The sequence below is a fragment of the Boleophthalmus pectinirostris genome, unplaced genomic scaffold, assembly GCF_026225935.1.
Source record: "Boleophthalmus pectinirostris isolate CB_2022bp ecotype Guang Dong unplaced genomic scaffold, ASM2622593v1 HiC_scaffold_19, whole genome shotgun sequence".
NCBI classification, from domain to species: Eukaryota; Metazoa; Chordata; class Actinopteri; order Gobiiformes; family Gobiidae; genus Boleophthalmus; species Boleophthalmus pectinirostris.
Window position 1 is genome coordinate 10,961,623 of NW_026571140.1, and position 23,081 is coordinate 10,984,703.

General features: G+C 36.2%; 2 protein-coding genes across 2 annotated transcripts in view; one reads left to right on the plus strand and one right to left on the minus strand.

Moving 5' to 3' along the window:
- ano9b (anoctamin 9b) lies at positions 1–17,002 on the plus strand. Its single transcript, XM_020927511.2, has 24 exons — positions 1–328; positions 1,794–1,856; positions 2,622–2,744; positions 4,122–4,261; positions 4,419–4,468; positions 4,872–4,930; positions 5,002–5,081; positions 5,334–5,468; positions 5,650–5,743; positions 6,430–6,490; positions 6,581–6,663; positions 6,944–7,048; positions 7,946–8,110; positions 9,397–9,433; positions 9,517–9,628; positions 9,981–10,035; positions 10,621–10,718; positions 11,604–11,800; positions 12,393–12,545; positions 13,050–13,194; positions 14,558–14,680; positions 15,195–15,288; positions 15,466–15,578; positions 16,482–17,002. The coding sequence occupies exons 1-24, from the start codon at positions 308–310 to the stop codon at positions 16,513–16,515; spliced, it is 2,340 nt and encodes a 779-aa protein (XP_020783170.1). The 5' UTR covers positions 1–307; the 3' UTR covers positions 16,516–17,002.
- The window catches only part of LOC110162612 (plakophilin-3-like), a 23,649-nt gene continuing 16,237 nt past the window's right edge, over positions 15,670–23,081 (minus strand). The window contains exon 13 of the mRNA XM_055154507.1: positions 15,670–17,789. Within this exon, the coding sequence (XP_055010482.1) occupies positions 17,748–17,789 (42 nt within the window). The 3' untranslated portion in view covers positions 15,670–17,747. The remainder of the gene's footprint in view (positions 17,790–23,081) is intronic.

The window sequence follows — 23,081 nt, forward strand, 5'->3', positions numbered from 1 at the left end:
AGGTGGCCCAGGTAAAGACAGGCACGCCTTAACTTTACCTCACTGACGAACGCGCGCCTCGGACCCGATCACCTGTGCAGAGGCTTATAAATATGCGGAAGGACGGGGACTACGGTTATACACAAGATTAAGGTAATGCGGGTGCTCTTTGTGGCAGAGTAGCAACCTAATCACACCCCTTGAGGAGGATGGGGCCGTGATTCCGTATGTCCGCGCCGAAACCGGACTAAACTTTGAATAATGTTGGTGGCACTGCCGGATGTCATTGTCTGCTGAACCTGCGTGAAACTTTGACACGACTTACAGCATGTTTTTCAAGGCGCCCGAGGTAAGCAACTTGATCTGAAAGTAGCTAACTGAAAAGGTGAATAAGACTAATATACCACTATGTTTTTTTAAATGGCAGTTTTCTTATGGGCCCCATGTACATATAGGTCCAACTTGTGCGTTTACGATTTACACACATTTAATTGACTATTGGTTGTACATTAGTTTCTACTATATAAGATTACCAAGATTATCGGAAACCTCTTTTCTCTAATACTGGATCTATAGTTAATCTTATTTCCTAAAGATAGGCTATATAGATATATTTTTCTTAATGTGCAAGGCATATTGGACACAACCATCAAGGTTTAGGTTCTCAATGTATATGCTTAAGTAATGAAGTATAAGCTTTGACCATATGGCATTTGGCAAGTGTATTTATTTATTGTGGCCTGTTGCTGTCCATCTATTCTATAAAACAAAAGTGAAACATACTAGTATTGTGTGATGTTGGTCTATTTTTCTTATGCATACACTGTCAACAAAACCTTGGCGTTGCAGAGCATATTAAGTCTTTAAGTTCAATGTTCTGCCCTGTTTGATGATCTTTATTATATCAACTCTAAACAAAGTGTGGATTAAAGGGCGGTGGAGTTTCTGTTGTAAACTAGTCATGGAGCCAGTATAGGACTGGTCACACCTAGCTGAAGGTTTATCCTCCCAATAAAACTGGAAAACAGCTATAGTTTAAGGTTATCTCCCTAAAGTCTGTAAAGTAAAGATAGAAGAAAGCATGTGGGCGGGCGGAGAACTGCCAAATGTAGAGCATACTGAGGTTTCACTGGCTGACAGGTTAGGGCATGCTGCCTGCAGTGTGGACAGATACCTATCTTATCTCCATAATGTAACACATATTAAGGCACTTACAAAAGATAATACTCAAGTAAAAAGTTATTTTAATTATTTTATATATGCACATGTATTGTTTTCTAGGGCATCAAAAATCAGTACCCAGATATTTTTCAATGCTAAAATGAGTATCTATCTGAAGTAGATTCTTATATGATTAGGTATTGACATTATAAATGGCTAGGATATATTTTGATGATGAAATTAACTTAACTTAGCTTTTTTTGGTTTTGGTTTTGGTCACCATGTCCCTTGTGCACAGCTGCAGACTCCTCTATGACAATTGTCAATCTAAAAACTTTTTGTAAGTATGATTTGATCTGATATTATAATATCTGGTGGCTTAATTGGATTCTGTAAATTAAATGTGAATTTAAGTCCACCAAATTTGAACTGACTAGAAACCCTTCACTTCAAATCAGCTTTTTACATAAGAAAACAAAACATACAAAAATCTCTTACCTATGGTCACAACAGCACTGTTTGCACTTTGCACGGGGTGTGTGCTCTGCTCAGTATTACTACTGTATTTCTGATAATTAACAATACAATGTAGAGAATACTGTAATCAATATTACATGAGTTATAAATTAATCACTGACATGTTTGTGCTGCAGGAGACAGAGATGGAAATCAGAGACAAGGACTTTTTCTCCAGAGAGCCTCTTCTCCCATCTGTGGTAAACCTGTTCTCTCCTGTGTGCTTACACCACCACTCAGAGGGATTTTTGGTCTAAATACAATACTATCTTTATATTCAAGATTCTATTATTTCATAAGATTGTCATAAACAGGTGCATATTATGATCTGTTGTTCCCTAGAACAGGTGTAGTAATGTGGATCTGCTTCTTGGAACATAATCCAGTGTTGACTCAGTGAATAAAAGTGCAACTGGCACAAGAGTAACAAGACCCAACATGTTTTCTTAGGCTTCACCTTTGTGCCAAAGCCTGGGTCTTACATAGTAAACATCAGCATGTTTTAAAAACATAATTAAATTCACTTAATATCAGTAGATAAACATCAGTAAGCAAACCTGAGAGTAGCAGAGTTGCAACTCTCTCCAGTTGCAGGTACTCAGGGTTCGTACCCTGTGGTACCTGGGCACTCTTAAGATAATTATTATCAGATTTGTTGTAGTTATAACATTATAAATATGACATGTAAACAGCAAAATAGGATGCAAGCACAACAACAAACTTTTTTTTTTCCACAATGGCTTCAGAGAGTGGTATCATTATTCAACCCCCAAATCCCCAAAGTTGAAAGGACTTTAAAATAAATAGTGGAGCCAATACCGAGTACCATACCATAGGGTTCAACATTTGTGGATTTGTTTCTTTCAAAAACAGTGAATCTTCCATAGAGTTCTTTATGATATCATCAGATCCTTTAATGTTAACATAACTTTTATTAAAATTTGCTTTCATGTGCTAATTTATAGGCTATTCAAAGGACATTTGATTATGTTCTGGTGTCTCCCAAACATGAAGACGATGACGACTTGAAGATCCAAAGAGCCAGAGCCTTCATCTATCAACTGGAGAGGAAAAACTTTAAAGTGGCTGTGAGTTTTTACTGATGCCATGCTTAATTTAGGAATGGAATCACTTGTTATTGGTTCACAAATTTCTCACAAGTACAGGTATATTTTAATTCTTCTGTGTAACATCAGATCTAAACCAGGTCTTAAACCGTACTATACCAAGTCTAAACGAGGGCTAAAACAGCTAGGGATACATACTTATATTAGTTCTAAACAAGGATTAACTCAAAGGAGGACAAAAATTTACTTTTAATTGGCTCTCCAGCAGCACTGAATGATGGGTCAGATGTAGGGGACAATTCCCATCGTAACCAGGGTCAGCCCAATCTCAGCGGACTAAGCAGCTACTTAGGTCCCCCAAGAGCCCATATACTTTTATATTGAAAAAAAAAAAAGATTGTAAAGTGAGTTTCTTTTTGTCTATACAACACTTGGGTGTTAATTAGCTTAAAGGTCCCAATTAAACCTGTTCCAGAAGTTACCAATTTGATTTAAATCAGGCATGATGTGAGCAACTCCATGTTGTGCTCCGGGGGTACATTTGGCTGTTTAACAAGTTAGACTAACAGTTAATGCAGTAGTGCTACATAATGTATCAAGAGGACTTGAAGTATGTCACTGCTTGACACCACTGGACATCCCAGGATAAAACAGTTAACTGGACGTTTATAATTATGCATAAAGGATATATTAGAGTGACAGGAAGACAGCATCAGTTTATTCAATTTGCTGTTTTAGGTTGTGCCTTCACCTTTAGATGTCATGTTCAGAGTGTTTCTCTGGATGCTGCTTGAGTAATTTCTTGGACAACTACTTTGTACTTCTTGAGTAATATTATTTGAAGTAAGGGAATCCCTGGACTCTCCTCCTATATGTGTTTGTATACTGTCCTTGTGGCTATTGCTGTTGTGAGCTGCTGGAATTTTCTTTTAGATTTTTACAATTGGTTGACATGATGACAGCCTTGTCTTAATTTTGTTCAGTGTGAATCACCAATAGCTGAGCCTGGCTGATTATGTGGCACTGAGGTAGCGAAGGCCCCAAGAGCAAATTTAGCATAAGGACCCCTGAAAGCAAGGGTTGGCCCTGATGGGGACAATAAAGTATAGGCTATTAAACTTCTATGCTGTATTTATTGTTAACCCATAATTAGCTTGCTATCCTATCTTTTATTGTTTAGAAAATGCTATTGCTCAAACATGCATGGATAATGTATTAAACTAGACATGTTTTTGACATGGGAACAGTGCTATGAAATGGTCGAAAGCATAATACCCCCTCTCCCTTAATTTGAACTATTACTGTTTTGAGCACCACTACACTATCTTATTTTGTTGTGATCTTCTAGTGAATATCTTTTGACTGAAAAATAACTTCTGTCTTTTATGACTTGTATAGAGGATTGAACATGAAGAGAAGATATTCTATGGCCTGCGAGCACCAAGGGAAATATTTGAAGACTACTTGTACCTGCTCAAAGTGTCAGACTCCTGTAACTGGACTGGAGATCTCAAAGGAGAAGTAACACAAGCTACAAGGTACTACTCACAAAACACACACATGCATGCAATCATAGCTAAGTCTTGGATATTCACCTTTGACCTTTTAAAACTGAAATCAGCCTTGGGTTTATTACATAAAGGATGTGAAGGAAGGTTTGCAAAGTTGTTTCTCTAACTCTTACCATTTTTTTAGAATACGGATTGTACATTTTATTCTCCACAACACCTACACCACAACTGGAGGTGAGTGCTTATAGTTTCCAGAATTTTTTTATCTAAATTTTTAAAGGTGCATTACATAAGGGTCTGCTGAGGGTTTGCTGATCTCCATAGAGATATTATTGCTTGCTTGGAATTTTCTGTGGTGTGGCATTGACCATGCTATGGAGACGAACAGGGGAATCCACCAGGCCAAGTTATAGGTCAGATCAGTGGAGAGGATGTAAGAATGTATGTTCAAGGTAATTCTTTTTTAGCAATAAAAATCCTGTAACGGAATAAATAGATATGCTTACATCCATAATGTGGAACATTCCAGGCATAGCAAAAACATCTCCATAGAGACAAGTGGATAGTGTACTTTAAATACATAAAAACAGCTTCATTAGAGTCAAATAAGCTTGTTTCCTATATTTTTTCTACACAGAGAAGCTGAGTGAACTGTTAGAGCATGATGTGTTTGAGACAGCGTTCTGCCTTCATGAGGTATGTTTCAAATTGTAATGATTGTATGCTATATGCCTTTGTCATAACTTGATTTTCTGGGGCTGTTATAGAGAAGGGAGCAGAAGTTATTGAGGAAGAGGTGGGCTCGATGGACTGGACTTTTCACAGGACAGCCACTATATCATGTCAAGTGAGTTTCTGTGTTTTTAGATTAGTGGTTCTCAAACTTTTCACATCAGGTACCACCTAATATAGTATTTGGCTTTCCGAGTACCACCAGAACTAAACTCGGACTTAATCAGGTCTATGTTAGGGCTAAATAACTTTCCTGGTAGATCTCTCATCTGCTTGTCTCCATGGAGATGATAATGCTATGGCTAGAGTGTTGTGGCTGGCATGTTCCACAGTATGGCATTAAAGTTATCTTTTTTCATGTGGACAGGAATTACTTTGGAGAGAAGGTTGCCCTCTACTACCTATGGTTGGGATGGTACACAAAGCTGCTAGTGCCAGCAGCTGCTCTGGGAATTGTGGTTTTCCTCTATGGTCTGGCCTTTTTTCGGACCAACCCTCTAATGTAAGTGTGTTGCCTTGTATAATCTAATTAACAGTGATGTTGATCAGAGTGGATTTCATACTGTGCAATCTGATCTTGTAACTTGTTAAAATCTTGTTATTCAAGTCTGGTGTGGTAATAACTTAACACTCACAATAAAAATGTTTTCTACTGTAGACTCATCTTCTTTGTCTTATCTCAGCAATGAAGTATGTGAGTCCAGTACCATCATGTGTCCACGCTGTGACAAAAGGTGTCAAGTGTGGCAGCTCTCAGATACATGCACATATGCAAAGGTATTCTTATCGGTTATTTTTATTCTATTTCCTGTTGTGGTTAGATTTTATTTATTTATTTTTTTTAACTATGTAACTTTTGAGGTTGGAGGTCTCTCACCTGCTTGTCTCCCCATATTTTTGCTTTGTCTGGATGGCAAGTTTCAATTAAACGTATCTATCTTGTGGGGCTGTGGTCCATTAGTCGATTAATCGATCAGTGGTGTCTTGGTCAACTAAAATTTGTATTAGTCTACAAATTATTTAATTTTCATTATAAGGAATTATATGGGACAACCACAGAAAAGAGAAGCTAGGGAGTGGATTAGCTGAGGATTTGGGAGTGATTGGTAGTAGTTTTGGTATTTTGAGAACAGTTATATTTACATAGTCATATCAAAAAAATAATGAATTGTTTGGGAGATTTTGCCATGCCCTTTTTTCAGTCAGCGGAACACGGTGACAAGGAGGTAAAAAAGGTGGTGAAAAATTACAGAGAACACTTTTAATTAACGTGAAAATAAAGTCCAGGCAAGAATAAACAAATGACACAAATCTGTGTTAAAAATGCATAACTTCAGTTACCTTACATAGTACCTTTGCAAAGGGTCCAGAATTTGATATACTATCCATATGATTAGTGCACAGAATTTGAAGGGCTTATGACATAATTGTGGAATATTGAAATGTGTTATTTGTCTTCACAGGTCAGCCTTCTATTTGACAATGAGGGCACTGTGGCGTTTGCTATGTTCATGGCCATCTGGGGTGGGTACCTATTCTATTTCCCACTTCCTGGATTTTTTTCACAATGTTTATTTACTTTATTTTATTTTGTTTTATTTGTATTTGTTCCAGCGACCTTGTTCTTAGAGTTATGGAAAAGACACAGAGCAAGGCATGTTTCTCAATGGAAGGTGTATGACTGGTGTGAGGAGGAGGTAAGCACTGTATAAGAAATCACATAATAACAATGACACAAACATTGCATTTGTAGTCTTAGCCCATATATCTTATGCTAATGTATGATCCCCAGTTCTGTCTTACAACCCTAGTCTATTTTATACAAATCCAGTGTGGTGAAAGTTTAATGTAGACATCAAAATGTTGTTGTGCCCCTGGACAAGACAAACCCTGTTTTCCTCTTAAAGAGAAACATTGTTTTGCATTGTTTTTAGATAGAAATCACTTAACACTAACCATTTTTGTGGGTCCCAACAGGAAGAGCTGATATTGGAAATCGTCAACAATCAATTCTGCAAGCCTAAACAATTCCGACACTCTTACCTTCGCAGCATACTTGTCCTTACTTTGGTTACCCTCATGGTGAGAAAAATCCAAACCAAAACTACCAAAAATACATTCATCCACTGCAGTTGTTTCACAGATAAATATGATATAATATATGTATATACTTTTTATAGAGCCACTTAGATGTACTGAAAGTTGGTAGCCTTATTTAGAGCAAAGATCAAGCTTCCGCTAGTTCAGGGAAAGGTCACTGACAACTCACAATTACAGGAATGTGCACAAACAGCTCCAGACAACATCATTCTCCACATTTACACTTAAGAACTATCTTAATGAAAAAAATATCTTTTCAAAATGCAGAGGTGGGAAAGTTACCCTACAGCAGCATCTTACCAGTTTATGCATAATTCATCTTGTGCTGTTCTAACTGGTACATTTGATCTTGAATTGAAGAATTGGATTTAATGACATTTCAGTTTTTATGGACAGGCTATTCTGATTTGATAGCGAGAAGTGGCCAACTAAGATAAAACAATCAGGAGAACATTAAAGGTTATATACAAAAATTATGCTATTGATTCTGTTTTAGCAGCAATACATATTACTTTGTTTCTGAGAGAACCACAAACTTTACAAAGACAAGTGGATTTGGGCATGATTGATTACACGGATTAACCAATTAGACATCTACTCCGTTCACATCAAAAACAAACATGGCTGTATATACGCTAAAAAAAAAAGATATAAAGGACTGAGAATAGTTGTATATTTTGGTCTGAATGTTCTGGCTCGTGCTACAAATTTGCAGCTGTGGTTGGACCATTTCCAGTGTGGATGAAATGGTTGAACAGAATGTAAAAGGGACTGGCTGGTCGGGCAAATGGGGAAGTGCTTTTGCATCAGTAGAATAGGACGGATGTGTGTTCTTAGCCCATGTAGAGCATGAGTTGTGATAACTGTGATGTCTTTCAGCTGATGACCATCATAGGCCTGACTCATGCTCTGGTGGTCTTCAGAGTGGTGGCGGCCCCTCTCATGTCAGAGGGCGACTGGGCGTTTATAAGGGACCACGCTAATACTGTGGCTGTGATGCTGGGCGCTGTACTGCACTATCTCACCATTCAGATCATGACCAGGGTAAGTGAAAAGTAAACACTTGTGCATCTAATAGATACACATTGGTTACTGTAGGAAAATGATTTCTACTATAATAAAAGGTTCAGGGCATTTAACCATGTTAGGGGAGAATTAGTTTGTTTCATTTTAAGGTGTATAAATTAGCTCTGTTGCACTTTAAACCAAGAGTCGAGCTACTGCTGTTGTACGAAGTGGAGATTGGGCACATTTGGCTGCAAAGTGGAGCTTTGCAGGGCTGAGTAATTGTTTTTTGCACTGTTAAAATTGTATTAATTTACAATAACAACATGTTTAAATTGGTTAATGTTAGGGGTTTGGGGTTGATAATCGAGTACTAAACCCCAACAGAAGTGGAGCTAGTGCGTAGTGGAGCTCCACTTTCTTCTAGACCCTTCTCCTTGGAACTATAACAATGATTTCTGTTTTGTCCCAGTCAAATAAATGCATATAAAGAAATACAAATTTACCCCTTGAATATTCAAATACGTCAGTGTCAGCCGTAGCCTGTATAAAGAAGTGGACTAAGCTCATCAAGACTAGTAGTTGGGGGGAAATTTGTAGCCGAGGAATAGACAAAGTCACAGAAAAATAGCAGGAGAAAAACACCAAGATCACGTAGAGCGGGCTAATAATAACATTGTAATGGGGCTGGAGCTGATGGAGCTGGAAGCACACCCATGCTCACTTCCCATTTGGAGTGCAGCTAGGAGGTTAGCTATGTCCATTTATTTATACAGTCTATGGTGCCAACATTACTGCTCCTCTGTATTTTTGAAGTTAACAGAGCTTCATTAGACTGATTCTGATATTGCTAGCGCAGGGCACTAGACTCTTAATCAAGCATTCTCTGTGGAACTGAAAGTGCAATTATGCTAAATTTTTTCATGCAAACATTTTAAGTTATGAACTATGAAACATGAAATACCCAATGTAAAGGTGTTCGGAATTACCAAAACAACAAAGAATCACACACAGTGTAGTTTTATAGTGCTTTTTTTTTTTTTTTTTTTTTAAATATCTGTGCCAATCTGTAACAGAGGTAACCTATCTGACCTACTTTGAGTGACAACTAGCAATCAGAGTGCTGCATAAATTCCAGAAGAACAATGCAATGACAGTGTTCAGATCGAAAGTATGTGAGGATGTCAGACATGTAAACAAAGCAATATTTTTAGTACATTATCAAGTACATTATCACAGAACATAAATAATAACATCGTAATATTAAAAAAGGCTCAGTGATATACTTGATCTTTATAGACTGTATTGTTCTATTGTTCATATAGGTAAACAGATGGGTGGCCCTCAAGCTGTGTGACATCGGTGAGATTGTTTTCCAATAGGCAAAAATAATTCAAAGGTAACATAATCATTTGACCCAGTTTGTTTTGTGTTTGTATTTACAGAGAAGACCAACTCCTTTGCATCAACAGAGAGGAGCTTCACAGTCAAAATGTTTACTTTCCAGTTCTTCACTCTCTTCTCCTCTCTGTTTTATGTGGCCTTCTTTCTGGGCAGGTAAATACATCCAACAAAGGTTCATTTTGCTTTCATTGATTTACCTGTTACAGTAACAAATATATTTTTGTAAAAAGCGTATCATTAGTGGTATGGATGTTACGCAATAGAATTATCAAGTCAGTATTATCAGTATCACATATATCACTGGAATAAGTGTGGAAGAGCTTTTACTGTAAACATTTCTTGCCAAATAACTCTATCACACATAGAATTTATACTTTAAAGTCATACGTTTACTGTTATAGCCTCATAGCAATACTACGATTAAAAAAAAAAAAAAATCATTAATATTATGTTTATGGTGAATTTACTTTACACTTTATAATCATGAATCATTTTCTGTTGTAAGGATAAATGGGCATCCAGGAAGCTATACAAGAATTTCAACGTGGCGACTAGAAGAGGTGAGCTATGTTTTTGTATCTGTCCCCATTCAAATAAACCAAATAAATAAATTCATTCCCATGTTAAAAAGCCCATATTCTGCTATTTTCTGATCTATGTTAAAATGTTGTTATGTTTCTTTATCATAAACATCCCCAGAGCTGTGTTTGTTTTGTTTTATTCACACATGCTTAACACACAAACCCTGCATATTTAGGCTGAGTTTTGTTCTCAAACAGAAAACACTCCACCTTCCACCTTGTAATGTCATGTGGTAATAAAGGGAGGGCTCCACTATGTTTTTAAATTCCATACACCATTACTAATACAATTTGGGTGATATGAGCTCTGGAAAGGTACCTGTAAACTTGCAAACTACCACTACACAACATAACAAAGTGAAACAGGGCACATTCAGATTTGGAGATGTGTCCTTTAATAAAGGATTACTCAAACAAAACACAACTCCAGGTATGTTTTTGAGGAGGTAACAACATTACAGCAAGCTCAAAGAATCAGTTTTGTGTAATATAGACCTTTAATATACAAACCAAACCTTTCTATTTTTTCACTTTCTATGATTAACATGTCTTCATCCTCACCAGTGCCATCCCAGCGGCTGCCTGACCGACCTGTTCATCCAAATGGCCGTCATCATGCTGCTTAAACAGACCCTCAACAACATCTTTGAGTTCACTATCCCGTGAGTGACTGCTGCTTCACTGTCTGTAATCAGTTGTGGTCACGATCTAGATAGAATTTAATGATGTCATAATTTCAGATAGAGAGCAGGGGCTTATATCATTCTAGGGCAGATTTGCTGTTTTTGGAAGAAATGTACTTATGATACTTATGATCCACAAGTGTTGAACTTTATCATTATTTTTAGGGATTAGCTCCACAAGCTTTTCATATTAATATTATGGCTGACAGATTAATATGGCTATAAATGGCTATACTAACAGAAGACATTGATCCTACTGCCAGTTCTTGTTTTATGTGGACTTGCCCCAGTAATTACAGAGATAGCAGATCTACAACAAATTCCACCATAGAATTCTTACCTGTCCTTCAGATCTATGTTATGTCACACAGGTGGAGTTGTGTTTTGTTTTATTCAAACATGTTTAACACACAAACCCTGCATATTTAGATAGATAGATATTATTTGCACATATTAAAAAAAACATTTTGAACAGATAGAAACAGAAATGACTGTGCAGAAGAGAACGAGAAGACCTTATCAGTCTTATAAAATCACCTCACCTATAAACATTTAGGCTGAGTTCTTTGAAACAGAGCATTTTGAGCTAATTAAGACTTAATAATGCAGCGTTACTCAAACGTGTGAAACAAAAACACAACTCCAGGAATGTTTTTGATGAGGTAATAGCAACAATATGAGGACCCCCTTGAAAACGAGATGTCGAGACATCTCAAGGTGCTTATCCTCCAAACAGATAAATTCAAACAATTGACAAGAGTCAATTTTGCATTATATGGGACCTTAAAACTATTGTAGAATGTTGGGATTTCACGTGAATACAGCCTCTTCATTGTTTTTTATAATTCTTTTAATCTGTTGCAGATGGGTGAAGAGTTTGTTCAGTAGAAACGCTTCGAAGACCCTGAGGAGAAAATGTGGTCACTGCTACAGAAAGGCCTGTCGCGATGAGCAGGGCCGCGTGGAGCCCTGTGACATCTGCAAGCTGAGGGACTGGCTCATGAACTATCACCTGACCAACACAGACGCCTTCAGCCTCTTCAATGAGTTCCTGGAGATGGGTGGGTTATATACTATAGTGCTAAAGCAATGGTTGACAAATTTTTACCACCGAAGAAAATATTTAGCCTTCCAGGTACACAATTTAAATCAGGCCTATAATGGAACTTTTCTAGGTCCAAATTTGAGCTAAACCAGATTGAAACAAGTTTGCAAGTTTCTTTAAGTGGTTTGAAAACCACTTAAAGAAACTGTAGCTTGCTCTCTTAGTTCCAAAAAAGGTATTACAGTCCCAATAGAACCTGGGTTGCCCGAGGTTTAAGAGGACACATACATAGACTACAGCTGCAGATGGTGCACAAGCACTGATTAATGACTGGCTGCAGATGCTGGGTTATAGGTAGTGTGGACTCAGATCAGAGAGAGTGCTTTTAGGATATTAAATTGAATACATGCAGCTATCTGTACCCATTCATCTACTACAGCATATTTGATTTGATATTATGGTAAGTTAATAAACTCAAACTACTGTGATGGTTTACATTTGACATCTCATATCTATTAAATGTTTTCACCACCACATTTCACCAAAATTGGTATATAAATATAGTCTAATAATTTCCTTTTTAATAACCATATATTTCATGTTTACAGTGGTCCAGTTCAGTTTCACCACTATATTTGTGGCAGCATTCCCTCTGGCTCCACTGCTGGCTCTTCTCAATAACATCTTTGAGATCCGTCTAGATGCAATCAAAATGGTGCGCCTGGAGCGCCGCCTAGTGCCCAGGAAAACAAATGACATTGGTAAGTGTGTGAGTGCACAAAGTGTTTTCCTCCTTTGTTTCCTTCACACATGTTTGAGTAACTCTTTTTTTATTAGTATGGCTATATCTCCAAAGCTCAAAATGCTCTGTTCAACCTTGTGATGTCATGTAGTGGGAGTATATCATCTTGCAGTTAAAAAAATGGCAGTTAGAACAATATTTTTTTCAGACTCAGTAATTATCACGCGTACCTTTTTTTTTTTGCAATAGTAGTAGGCAGTCAAATAATTAGCATCTATAACACATTATAGACTAAGTACTAAAGTGTTTAATTGTAATTTTTTTTATTGTTGCTCACAGTTTTACAATATGGTTCACTTAGAAATTTTTTGACTGGAATTATCTTGATTCTGACTTATTGTGTCAGTGGTATAAAGTAGTATCAGTATTATCATGTATCGTGATATTTTTCTGTTGCAACACATCATAATTTAGAGTGTGTTTTCGTGACAGGTCTAATGTCATATGACTGTGATGTTTTTAGGTGTTTGGACCCAGGTGTTGGAGGCCATCGGGGTGCTGGCAGTCATAGCCAATGGTCTGGTCATCGGGATCACGTCTGACTTTGTTCCACGTCTCGTCTATCGTTACCGCTATGGGCCTTGTGCCATTGGAAATGCAACCACAAAGTAATATTTCAATTATATCTTATTTCACTCATTTCATATTCTGCAAATAAGGCAAAAAAATATCTAATGAGATATATTGAATAGTCCTCTACAAACTTTACAATGAAGTATTTGGCTTTATATTAGGTAGATTTATCACACATGCCGAACATTATGCGTAGTCAGTGTTGTCGGTGCAATCCTTCAGTCGTCCCAGTCATCCAGGTACAGTCCATAGCAAAAGAAGCTTTAATTCTGTCAACTGGACAAATATTTTAGAGTGAATATGTGAATATTTATCCAAATAGCTTCTTCAGTTCTAACAGGGCTCTGGTAAGGGACCGACTCTGAAGAGAATCACTAACTTAGAGACTGACTGATATGTTGACTGATATATTTGTCATGCTGATACCAATTGTTTAGAATCCAGAACAACTGATGGCTGGTTAGCCCTGCCGATATTTTTGTGTAAGGCCTATTTTGATTTGAATTTATCCTCAAATTATGTAATTTAAATGTTCTATAAACCAACCCCACTGCCCTTTTTAACCACAATCCTGGGAGAGCAGTGTAGCTACATTTTGTCATGTTATCTCTTTACATTAAAACGTTCAGCTATATTTGTGGATTCTTTAGGCAGCCGGTCGGCCAAAACTAAATACCGGCCTATGCTAGAAATTTAAGACTGAGTGAATACACTAAAAAGTGCAAATATTGACCTAAACTATCTCTAGTGTTACACCTTTTTTTTTGTTATTTGTTCATGCTAAAACTCTGCTCAGTTGACCGATTTCAACCTTCTATTGATCTTGAATATCAATATTAACCATATTTCAAACAAACAACAGAACAGAGTATAAACTTGTTTTATTCACGCATGTTTGGTTAGTGCTTCTCTTTCTGACTAGAAGGAAAAAAAAGTATATAGGTAGTATTATAGGCCCAAGGACAACTATGGAACCTACCTGGGCCACTGATAAAACACCACATGGTAATATAAAAAAGTACTATTGTTTAATGTTAAAAATCACATTCTGTTGTCAAAAGAAAGAATATTTTTATTATCGTTGTAGTATCAGAATCTGTATTGAGTATCATCAGGTCTATTCCTTAGAATCAAAATGGAGTTTGGAATTTTAGTATCGTAACAACACTACTTCATAGCATTTAACAGCCCATGAGCTCTATTTTAAACTATTATTTTTATGCATCAAGTAACTCGTCTATGTAATATTTTATATTTGTGTTAGTGTTTTCATTATGTTGTGTTTCATGCTGTAAAGCACTTTGGTGCAACTTGTTATGGTTGTTTTTAAATGTGCTATATAAATAAAATGACTTGACTTGACTTGACATTCCATAACTATTTTCCCCTTGATCGCAGTTGTATGTCAGGCTACATCAATGACACGCTGTCCACGGCCGACTGGTCCCATGAGGCCGTGCAGAGGGACTTCCATCCGAACCAGATGATCACCGAGACAGGCATCAATGTCACCCAGTGCAGGTACAAATCATGCTGTGAACTCATGTTACTTACACCACAAACGTTAAACGTAAAGGGCCCATATCACATGTTTCATTCACACATGTTTAACATTCAAACCCTGCATATTTAGGTGGAGTTCTTTTCTCAAAATGAAAATACTCTGTTCCACCTTGTTATGTCATGTGGTAATACAGGAAGTGCTCCACTGTGTTTTTGAACTCCATACACAGTGACTAGAATCATTTGGAATATTTCAGCCCTGGAATTGCCAATCTCTACTGAACTTAAGATAAAAAGTAGCTGTTAAATTGAAAACTACTGCTTCATGACATCACAAGGTGGAACAAAGCATTCTGAGCTTTGGAGATGTAACCAAGGTAATAATAAAAGGTTACTCAACCATTTATGAATGAAAACCAAAAAAACACAACTCCATGTATGTTTTTGAGCATGTAACAGCAGTATAACATGGCTCACAATAGTTAATTTTGTGTAATATATTACCTATGTAAAGAAGTCTTTTTACCCACAGTTATAGAGATTACCGGAGCAATGAGGACTACTCTCTGACCTCTCAGTTCTGGTTGGTCCTGGCTGTGAGATTTGCATTTGTCATCCTTTTTGAGGTAATACATATTCCACGATTATTGTAGATAGATAGATACTTTATTGATCCCGAAGGAAATTTAAAGTTTGTAGGGCTGCATCTAACCATAATTTTACTAATCAACTGACTCATCTGGGTCAAAAGTAATAAAGCAATTTAACAACTAAACCTAAATGTCTTCTTCACTTCTTTACAGCATGTGGTCGTGGTGTGTAAATTCATAGCCGCCTGGTTTGTTCCTAATAATCCCATACAAGTGAAGAACGAAAGGCTCCGTGACAAACTAGCACGGCTTAAAGAAGAACTACGGTAAGCAATACCAAAATTATTGATTTATATTGTTTTTACAGATTTGTACCATATGGAAAAAATATACATGACAGTCAAAAGTTTGGACACATTTTTTCATTCAATGTTGTTTTTATTTATTTTGTGACTATTTACATGGTGGATCCTCAGTGAAGGCATCAAAACTATCAATGAACACATATATGGAATGTAGTAAGCAAAAAAAGAGAAATACCTCTTTGCATTGATAACTGCTTTGCACTCTTTGTATTCCACTACTGGACCCTAACAAGGCACATCAGTGAAGTGAAAATGATTTCAGGTGACTTCATCATGAAACTCACTGAGAAAGCCAAGGGTTTGCAGTGCTGTCAATAAAACAAAGGGTGGCTGCAATGAGGAATCTGAATTTAAAGATTATATAAGGATATATATTATGCTAAATTGACTCTAGTGAGCTTTTACCAATTTAATAATGTTGGTACCTCATCAAAAACATCCCTCAACTAAAACCACAAAGGAGAACGTCTTGTATTACTATTTTCTGTTTAAAGAACTCAGCTTAAATCTGCAGGAGTTGTGTGTTAAGCATGTGAGAATGAAACAAAACACAACTCCATGTATGTTTGTGATGAGGAAACATTATAACAGAGATCAGAAAACAGCATAATATAGGCCTTTTAAATTATAAAACATATTAGTAGTTTAACTTTTATTTTCTTGCTACATAATTCTGTTCATCTTGCTTCTGCATGTATCTACTATGTTGAAAGCAGTAAACCTAAATGTGAATGCCTGTCCAAACTTTTGACTGGTAGCGTATGTATCACTTAGAAAAGAAAGAAAATATGTTTTGTTTAGAAATTAACACAAAAATCTAAACTCTTAGAAATTAACACAAAAATCTAAACTCTTCTTTTTCAGTGAAATGAAATGCAACAAATCCACAGAGGTCTAACATCTCTCATGGTTTAACACAGCGTACTCCTTTTTGTATGTCTCTTCAGAACAGATGCTATAAGTATTCACACTATTAGGTAACATTACAGTTTATACTCAGGTCAGTCAAGATTTTAGAAGAGATTATTGACTTGAAAGAAACCTTTACTGTTTATGTTTTGTGATATAACCTATTTATAAAGTCTTTAGAGAATGTGTTTGTGCTGTGTAAATATAAAAAATAAATTAACTGTAAATTGTTAATGTTAGAAAAGGCTTTCATGTTTACTGGTACACTTCATGTATTTGTTTTAACTGCTTAAGAATCTAGTCAATGTATTGTAACTCATAAATGTTGTCAGTGTTCAGAGTCCTCACCTCCTAAAATGTGACACTAAAATTTACACCTAATTGACCAATTGTAAACTAAATTGTACTTGAATAATATTGTAAAAACCTCAATCTGCCATTTCATTAACTATTAAAATGTGTGTTTTTTACTGTTATTTTATTGTTACGAACTGTTATCAATTGGTAAAAATGTTAAGTAATAGAATATGACCGGCAGAGGGCGCCATCAACATCTGGGCTATAGAACTACTCCAGGTATTGACTATTATTGAGTTACTCTTTATACTGGGTTTATAATTAACTGTTTTTTTCTGCCCTCTGGTTTAGCTATTGGTTTATTTTATTATCTTACATTAATTCAAAACACAAATTTTAAAACCATATTTACTAGAAGCCATAATTAAAGTAAAACAATACATCCAGTATTTATCTGTTCTTTTCAAGCTTCTCAGCAAATAATGTATGTTATACTCAATACTAACATCAGCTTATAGCAGCAGGGATCATAAGCATGTAATGTGGCATTAAATCTCATTAAGCATCTGAAAATACAAATATGACTTCTGTTCACTGAAGTTGTGTTCAGACAGAGATTGCAGTTACACAACAGACTGATGGGAAGTTGTGTTTATCATCAAAAACAAGTGTTAATAGATAAGCAGGAAATACTGTGGACAAAAACACTGACCGTTAACTCACAGACTGAGTTTTGGCAGAAGGGGTCCACTATGCCTGTAAGTCCATGTTGCCACATCAAAATGTTACACACATGCAAATCAAACCTTGAGTTCTTTCTGCCAAGTCCATTGTTTGACTGTAGTTACATTTCAATCTCTGCTGATGCTCCTCGGGTTCTCTGCATCCTTGACCAGAACACGCTTCATTGTAACAAACTGGGAATTAGATGGTGACGTCTGTGAAGTCTCGACGAGAAAATCCTTTCTGCAAGAAATATTCAAACATTTTCTCAGGCATGTGCAATATAACAAAAATAAACAGTGTAATGACTATTTATTTATTTAAAAAAACAATATTTGTTTTCAATGTAATTATGTCATCTACAGCTAGGCTCTTTTGATATAGCCCTGTTTATAAATGGTACCAAGACAAAACAGCATAGGTACGTAGGTGCTGACATGAACATTCAAACTATGGTATGTTTTTGTTGCAAATTCACACGTTACGTCAGTAGCAGTTGTAGGTCAGAAGCTTATATCTAAAGTCGTGTCTAATGTGAGCGTCAACTTTGTTTAAATTATTGTGTTTAGGTATATTTATCTTTTTAGCCACTTCTGAATGACTGAGAACCATATGCAATCCTAATTTAAAACAGACTATCAAAATTCCCATGTTAACAGTGGCCTGTTTGCTGAGCTGGGTCACTGTGGACTATCTTATGTTAGAGCCCTCACTGTTAAACTCAGACCACCAAATGCTGTGTGCTTTCATTTCTCCCAGAGGACAGGAGCCAGGCAAACCCTCCAGATCCCATCCAGATTCTCCACATTCCTGCTGAGCGCAATCACCCAAAAAACAGTCAACAGAAAGAAGCTCAAACAGACAGAGAGAGGTGGCTTTGGGACAAATCAATCATGGAATAGACAAATGTGCACAATAGGGGTGGGACAAGATTTTAGAGATAAGATCTATTGAGATAAAACTGACTGTGAACATGTGGAAAATGTTCTTGTGAGATTTTTCTGTTTGTGTTTACATCTGGCTCAGGCATAAAAGAGTTCACTGAGTTACTTCAGTCTTTTCAGAAGCTGTAGTTCATAAAAAGCAGTGCTACAATGACAGCAAATAATACTTAAAAGTGCATTTGACACTAGCACTGTAGTTGACAGTTGAAATTGAGTTGAAATTCTTGGTTGACTAAAGTCCTGCCGATCGATTAGTTGACTAAAAAAGGGGCGTGGCAAAAGCTCTCAAAAGTTTTACTCCCCTATTTGACTCAAACTGCACTCCCAAGACTAAATCTGCACCGGAGTTCATTCAATGCAGAGCAATTCATGCAGAAAAAAATCTCAGAAATGTATGTACAATGTAGTAAATAGATTAAACTTGTGAATCATAAGCTTAACCTGCCTTTTTACATAATTACCAAACAATACCAAATCTTCAGCTATCTCAGTAACTTCTTTCTGCTATTGTCTCATATAAATACTTACAATGGTGGTAAATATATATAATAGTTTTAAATAATTCAAGTGGTAGTTTGTAAGGAAAAAATTAGAAGATAAGTACAAAAATACAGAAGAATTCCATCCAAAACAGTGGGACAATTACGTGAAAGGTGTTTTTCTGGCATCTATATTGAAAACAATAAAGGTGGTCCTATTTATTTTATCAGTTTTATCATAACTATAATGGAAAATAGATTAACTTTGGCCCTTGTTTACATTATGGTTGCTAGGTTACCACTACATGTGTCATATCTGCTGTCTGTGTCCAACCAGCAAGTTAAACTTCACCTCATTTAAAAAACTAGAAAAAAATAGGTATGATCTTGTAGTCAGTAATTTTATATTCATTTCCATTGAGTTTTCTTTTATTCATTTGTATTTTTTCATATTGTAGCATAACTCAAGCACCTTTGTTCACTCTATCTGATGAAACAGTATGAACACTAAAAACACTAAAAATAAGCATGTTGCACCAGTCTTGATTTCACATTTTATGACATGACAATGAGCAATGGATAGTCACTCCCAACTCCAAGAAGAATTTCACTTAAACATAATTGCTCTCAGCTACAAAGAAAATATTTGACTTTGCTGAGCCAAAATCCTGTGATAAGGCTAGGGGGCTAACCAGATCCAGACGTCAGGATCCAGGGTAGGGAGGGAAGGTGGGCGGGACAGAATTGAATGGAAACGGAGCAGAGGAGGTCAAGTGGGAACCCAGCGGATGTGTGCAGACATCAACTGAAAAGCCATCTGGAAGTTTGTTAACACCCACTTGAAATTGTTATCATTCTGACACATAGAATATTACAGTCAAAGGGATTGTACCTGTTTTGAATGTATTCATGTTAAGATGAATGCTCTTCACTTGCACTGTATGGTAAAAGTTGTGGAAAATAAATTGAGACTGTAACCTCTTCATTTCCATAGCTTTCTCTCAGGTAATAACTAATTCAGAAACTACTAATGTGGTCTCTTTTTTGCATGACATTACCCCAGACAGTTGTTTCTGTGTCACGATGCAATATCACAGTGGCAGAAGTGGCGGGACAAAAATATGTTCTTGAATCATGGTATGATATCAGGTACAGGACCTTTAAGCTATGTGTATAATTAGTAATGCGTAAATGTTAAGTACAACAGAGTACAGTTAGCATGTTTGGCAACAACAGTTTAAGGAGCATACACCCAAAGAATGTCCTTCCTTTAGCCTCTGAGGAAGTCCACTGTGTCACGGCAGCTTCTGATGCTAATAAACACATGATTCACTGTCTACAACTGAGTCTCAGCTAAGCCAAAATCTAACAATTGAACAAGCTCTCAAATCACAAATGTGCCAAATATTTTTTTATTTTTTTTTTTATGAACTATTTCTGATATATTTCAATATTATAATGTTGCTGTTCAAAAGAAGCCTAATTTGTGTTTAATTACGTCTATTCCATACAAACACATAGCTTTATAAAACATGAAAAAGTTGAATAAAGCATAATATGAGCAACAGACTGTTTGGCCAATAAAATACCTAATGTAACTTTAATACTTGATTATTTTAAAGGTGCAGTGTGTAACTTGACCACCTTCCATGGAGATGTTATTGCGTTACCTGAAATGTTCTACAGTATAGAATTAAAGTTCTCTATTTCTAGTACTCACAGTAAGAATGCGTGTTTTCCAAGACATTTCTTAGCAATAAAACCACCACCTACTATTTAATCAATGCATGCTAGATAAATTTAATGCCATATTGTGGAATATTCCAGGTAAATATCTTCAATGTGGAGATGGTGTGAACCCCACACCACAAAAAAGGCATAGTTCACCTTTAATATCTAATACGAAGTGAAAATAAACATGTAAACATAGTTAGCATAGCAAACTAGTAAACTCGGTTTGGACCGCACATGATTTCGAAAACCATGATGAATTTCTATGGGATAAACTTTTTCTGTGTCAATAAAAGTCAAGTTTAATTTATATCCCACACATGGATTTCTTAAGAAGACACTAACTTTTGGTATTTAAAACTTAAGACTCAGTGATTTGTAGCTACGCATTTGTGGAGTCAGCACAAAAATGACTCACTCAGTTAAAAGCATTGTCTAACTCAATGAGCAGCTGAATTTTGGATTTTTACAGTAATTACACTGCTCAATAAACCTTAGATGAACTGCTTAAATATCTTAATTTTAACCACAGCCCTTACTTCATCAATAAAAAACATGAGTTTTAAATCTTATATCTTGTGACATGATAGAGATTTTCTTTAACTTTCATTGTGGGTCACATGTAGGACAATGGAAAATCCAGAGCTGCAGCCTTGTAACGTTCCCTCACTTCCACGGTAATCTATCTTTATGAGACAGAACCGTGGCCGGAGCCTTTGTGGGGGGCTCTCTGTGCCTTTATCACAAGTTTGAAGAAGCCCAAAAGAAACCAAGCCAAACACACCACTTCTTAGAAAAACAAAGCAGAGGGGCCGTGATTTCCTGCAGACATCAAGTATCACCCCTTCAGTTAATGACTGTGCTGCAGTTTAAATGGAGCCCACGTCTTACAAGAAAATAATTTTGTTTTTAAAGGTCCGATATTACGTAAAATTGACTTGTGAGCTTTTAGCCACATTATACTCTTGTTACCTTCTCCAAAACATACCTGGAGTTGTGTTCTGTTTCATTCACAAATGTTTGTGTAGCTTTTTATTATTAGTCTGTCTCCAAAGCTAAAAATGCCATGTCACGTTGTGGTAGTTTTCAAATTAACAGCTAGCTTTTACCCTTTGTTCAGTAGAAATTGGCGATACTAAAGCTGAAATTATTCAAATTATTCTAGTGAAGGTGTTTGTTGTTTAAAAACAGTGAAGCACTTCCTGTATTATCACACAACATCACAAGGTGGCACAGAGAGTTTTCTGTTTGAGAGAAAAAAGGGTCTGTGTGTTAAACATGTGTGAATAAAACTAAACTTCAGGTATATTTATGATGAGGAAACAACATTATAACATGTGATTAGATAATAGCATAATACGGGCCCTTTAAAGCTTATTTGAATTAAACTTCACCCACTCTTGCTATTGGCCAGCCTAATTTAGTTTACTGTATATGTAAATTTCACAATATAACATTTTGGTTTATAACCCACCTCTTAGAGTTTATTATTAGATCTGGAAATTCTAACAATAGGATTTCAGGATTTTAACGTTAACCCTCTCAGGCTCAAATTAATTTTTAGTATCAGGAAAAATCTGATATTTGGGGAAAATTATAATATGGGGTAGTAATATACAATTCTGACTTTTTTATCCTTTGTAAACAAAAAAAGTATTTTGCACTTCTGGCAGGCCGTTTGTGTGTTCTTGCACAGTCTGCATTGCCCACGTTTATCAGCATGGATGGGAGAAAAGGCTCCTGAGTAAAAAAAGCTCATAAAATATGGATGTGGAGTAAGTAGGTACTTAGAATTTAGCTGTTGCAAATCTGCAACGCCTGCCTGGAGAGGGTTAATCAGACAACAAGATAAAAAGCATGTTTGTAAGCCAACTATTGTCATGACAATGCAAATGTGATGACTGAGTAGTAAGTAAAGACTAACAAAATGACACCAAAAGTAACTGCTTGATCGTGGGGAGACAATTGACAATATATGTCCACTTATATGTACTAACAGTTTTTCCATCATTACCAGTTTTGGAAAACTCACAGAAAGAGTGTGATACAAATGACAAACCACCTTGACAACACTATATAAAATCGCTTACATGGTATTAAATAATAATTGATGCTGTGCTCCTAAACACCCATTACTGTCAGAGGGTCCACTCTAACATCCAAGAGAAACTGAAAAGCTGGAACTTTTATTGCACTAAGTAGTTTCAAGTAATTATTCAGAACAATAGTTTTATCTCTTTTATTATCGTATATATACTGTAGTTGGCCAATCTTCTAAAAAGGTGAATTATGCGCAAGAAGTTTAAAAACAAAAATGTATCTCTTTTGGTTGTCCCGTTGTGCCAGGATGTGTGCATGACTGTGGTGGCCTAAAATGTAGA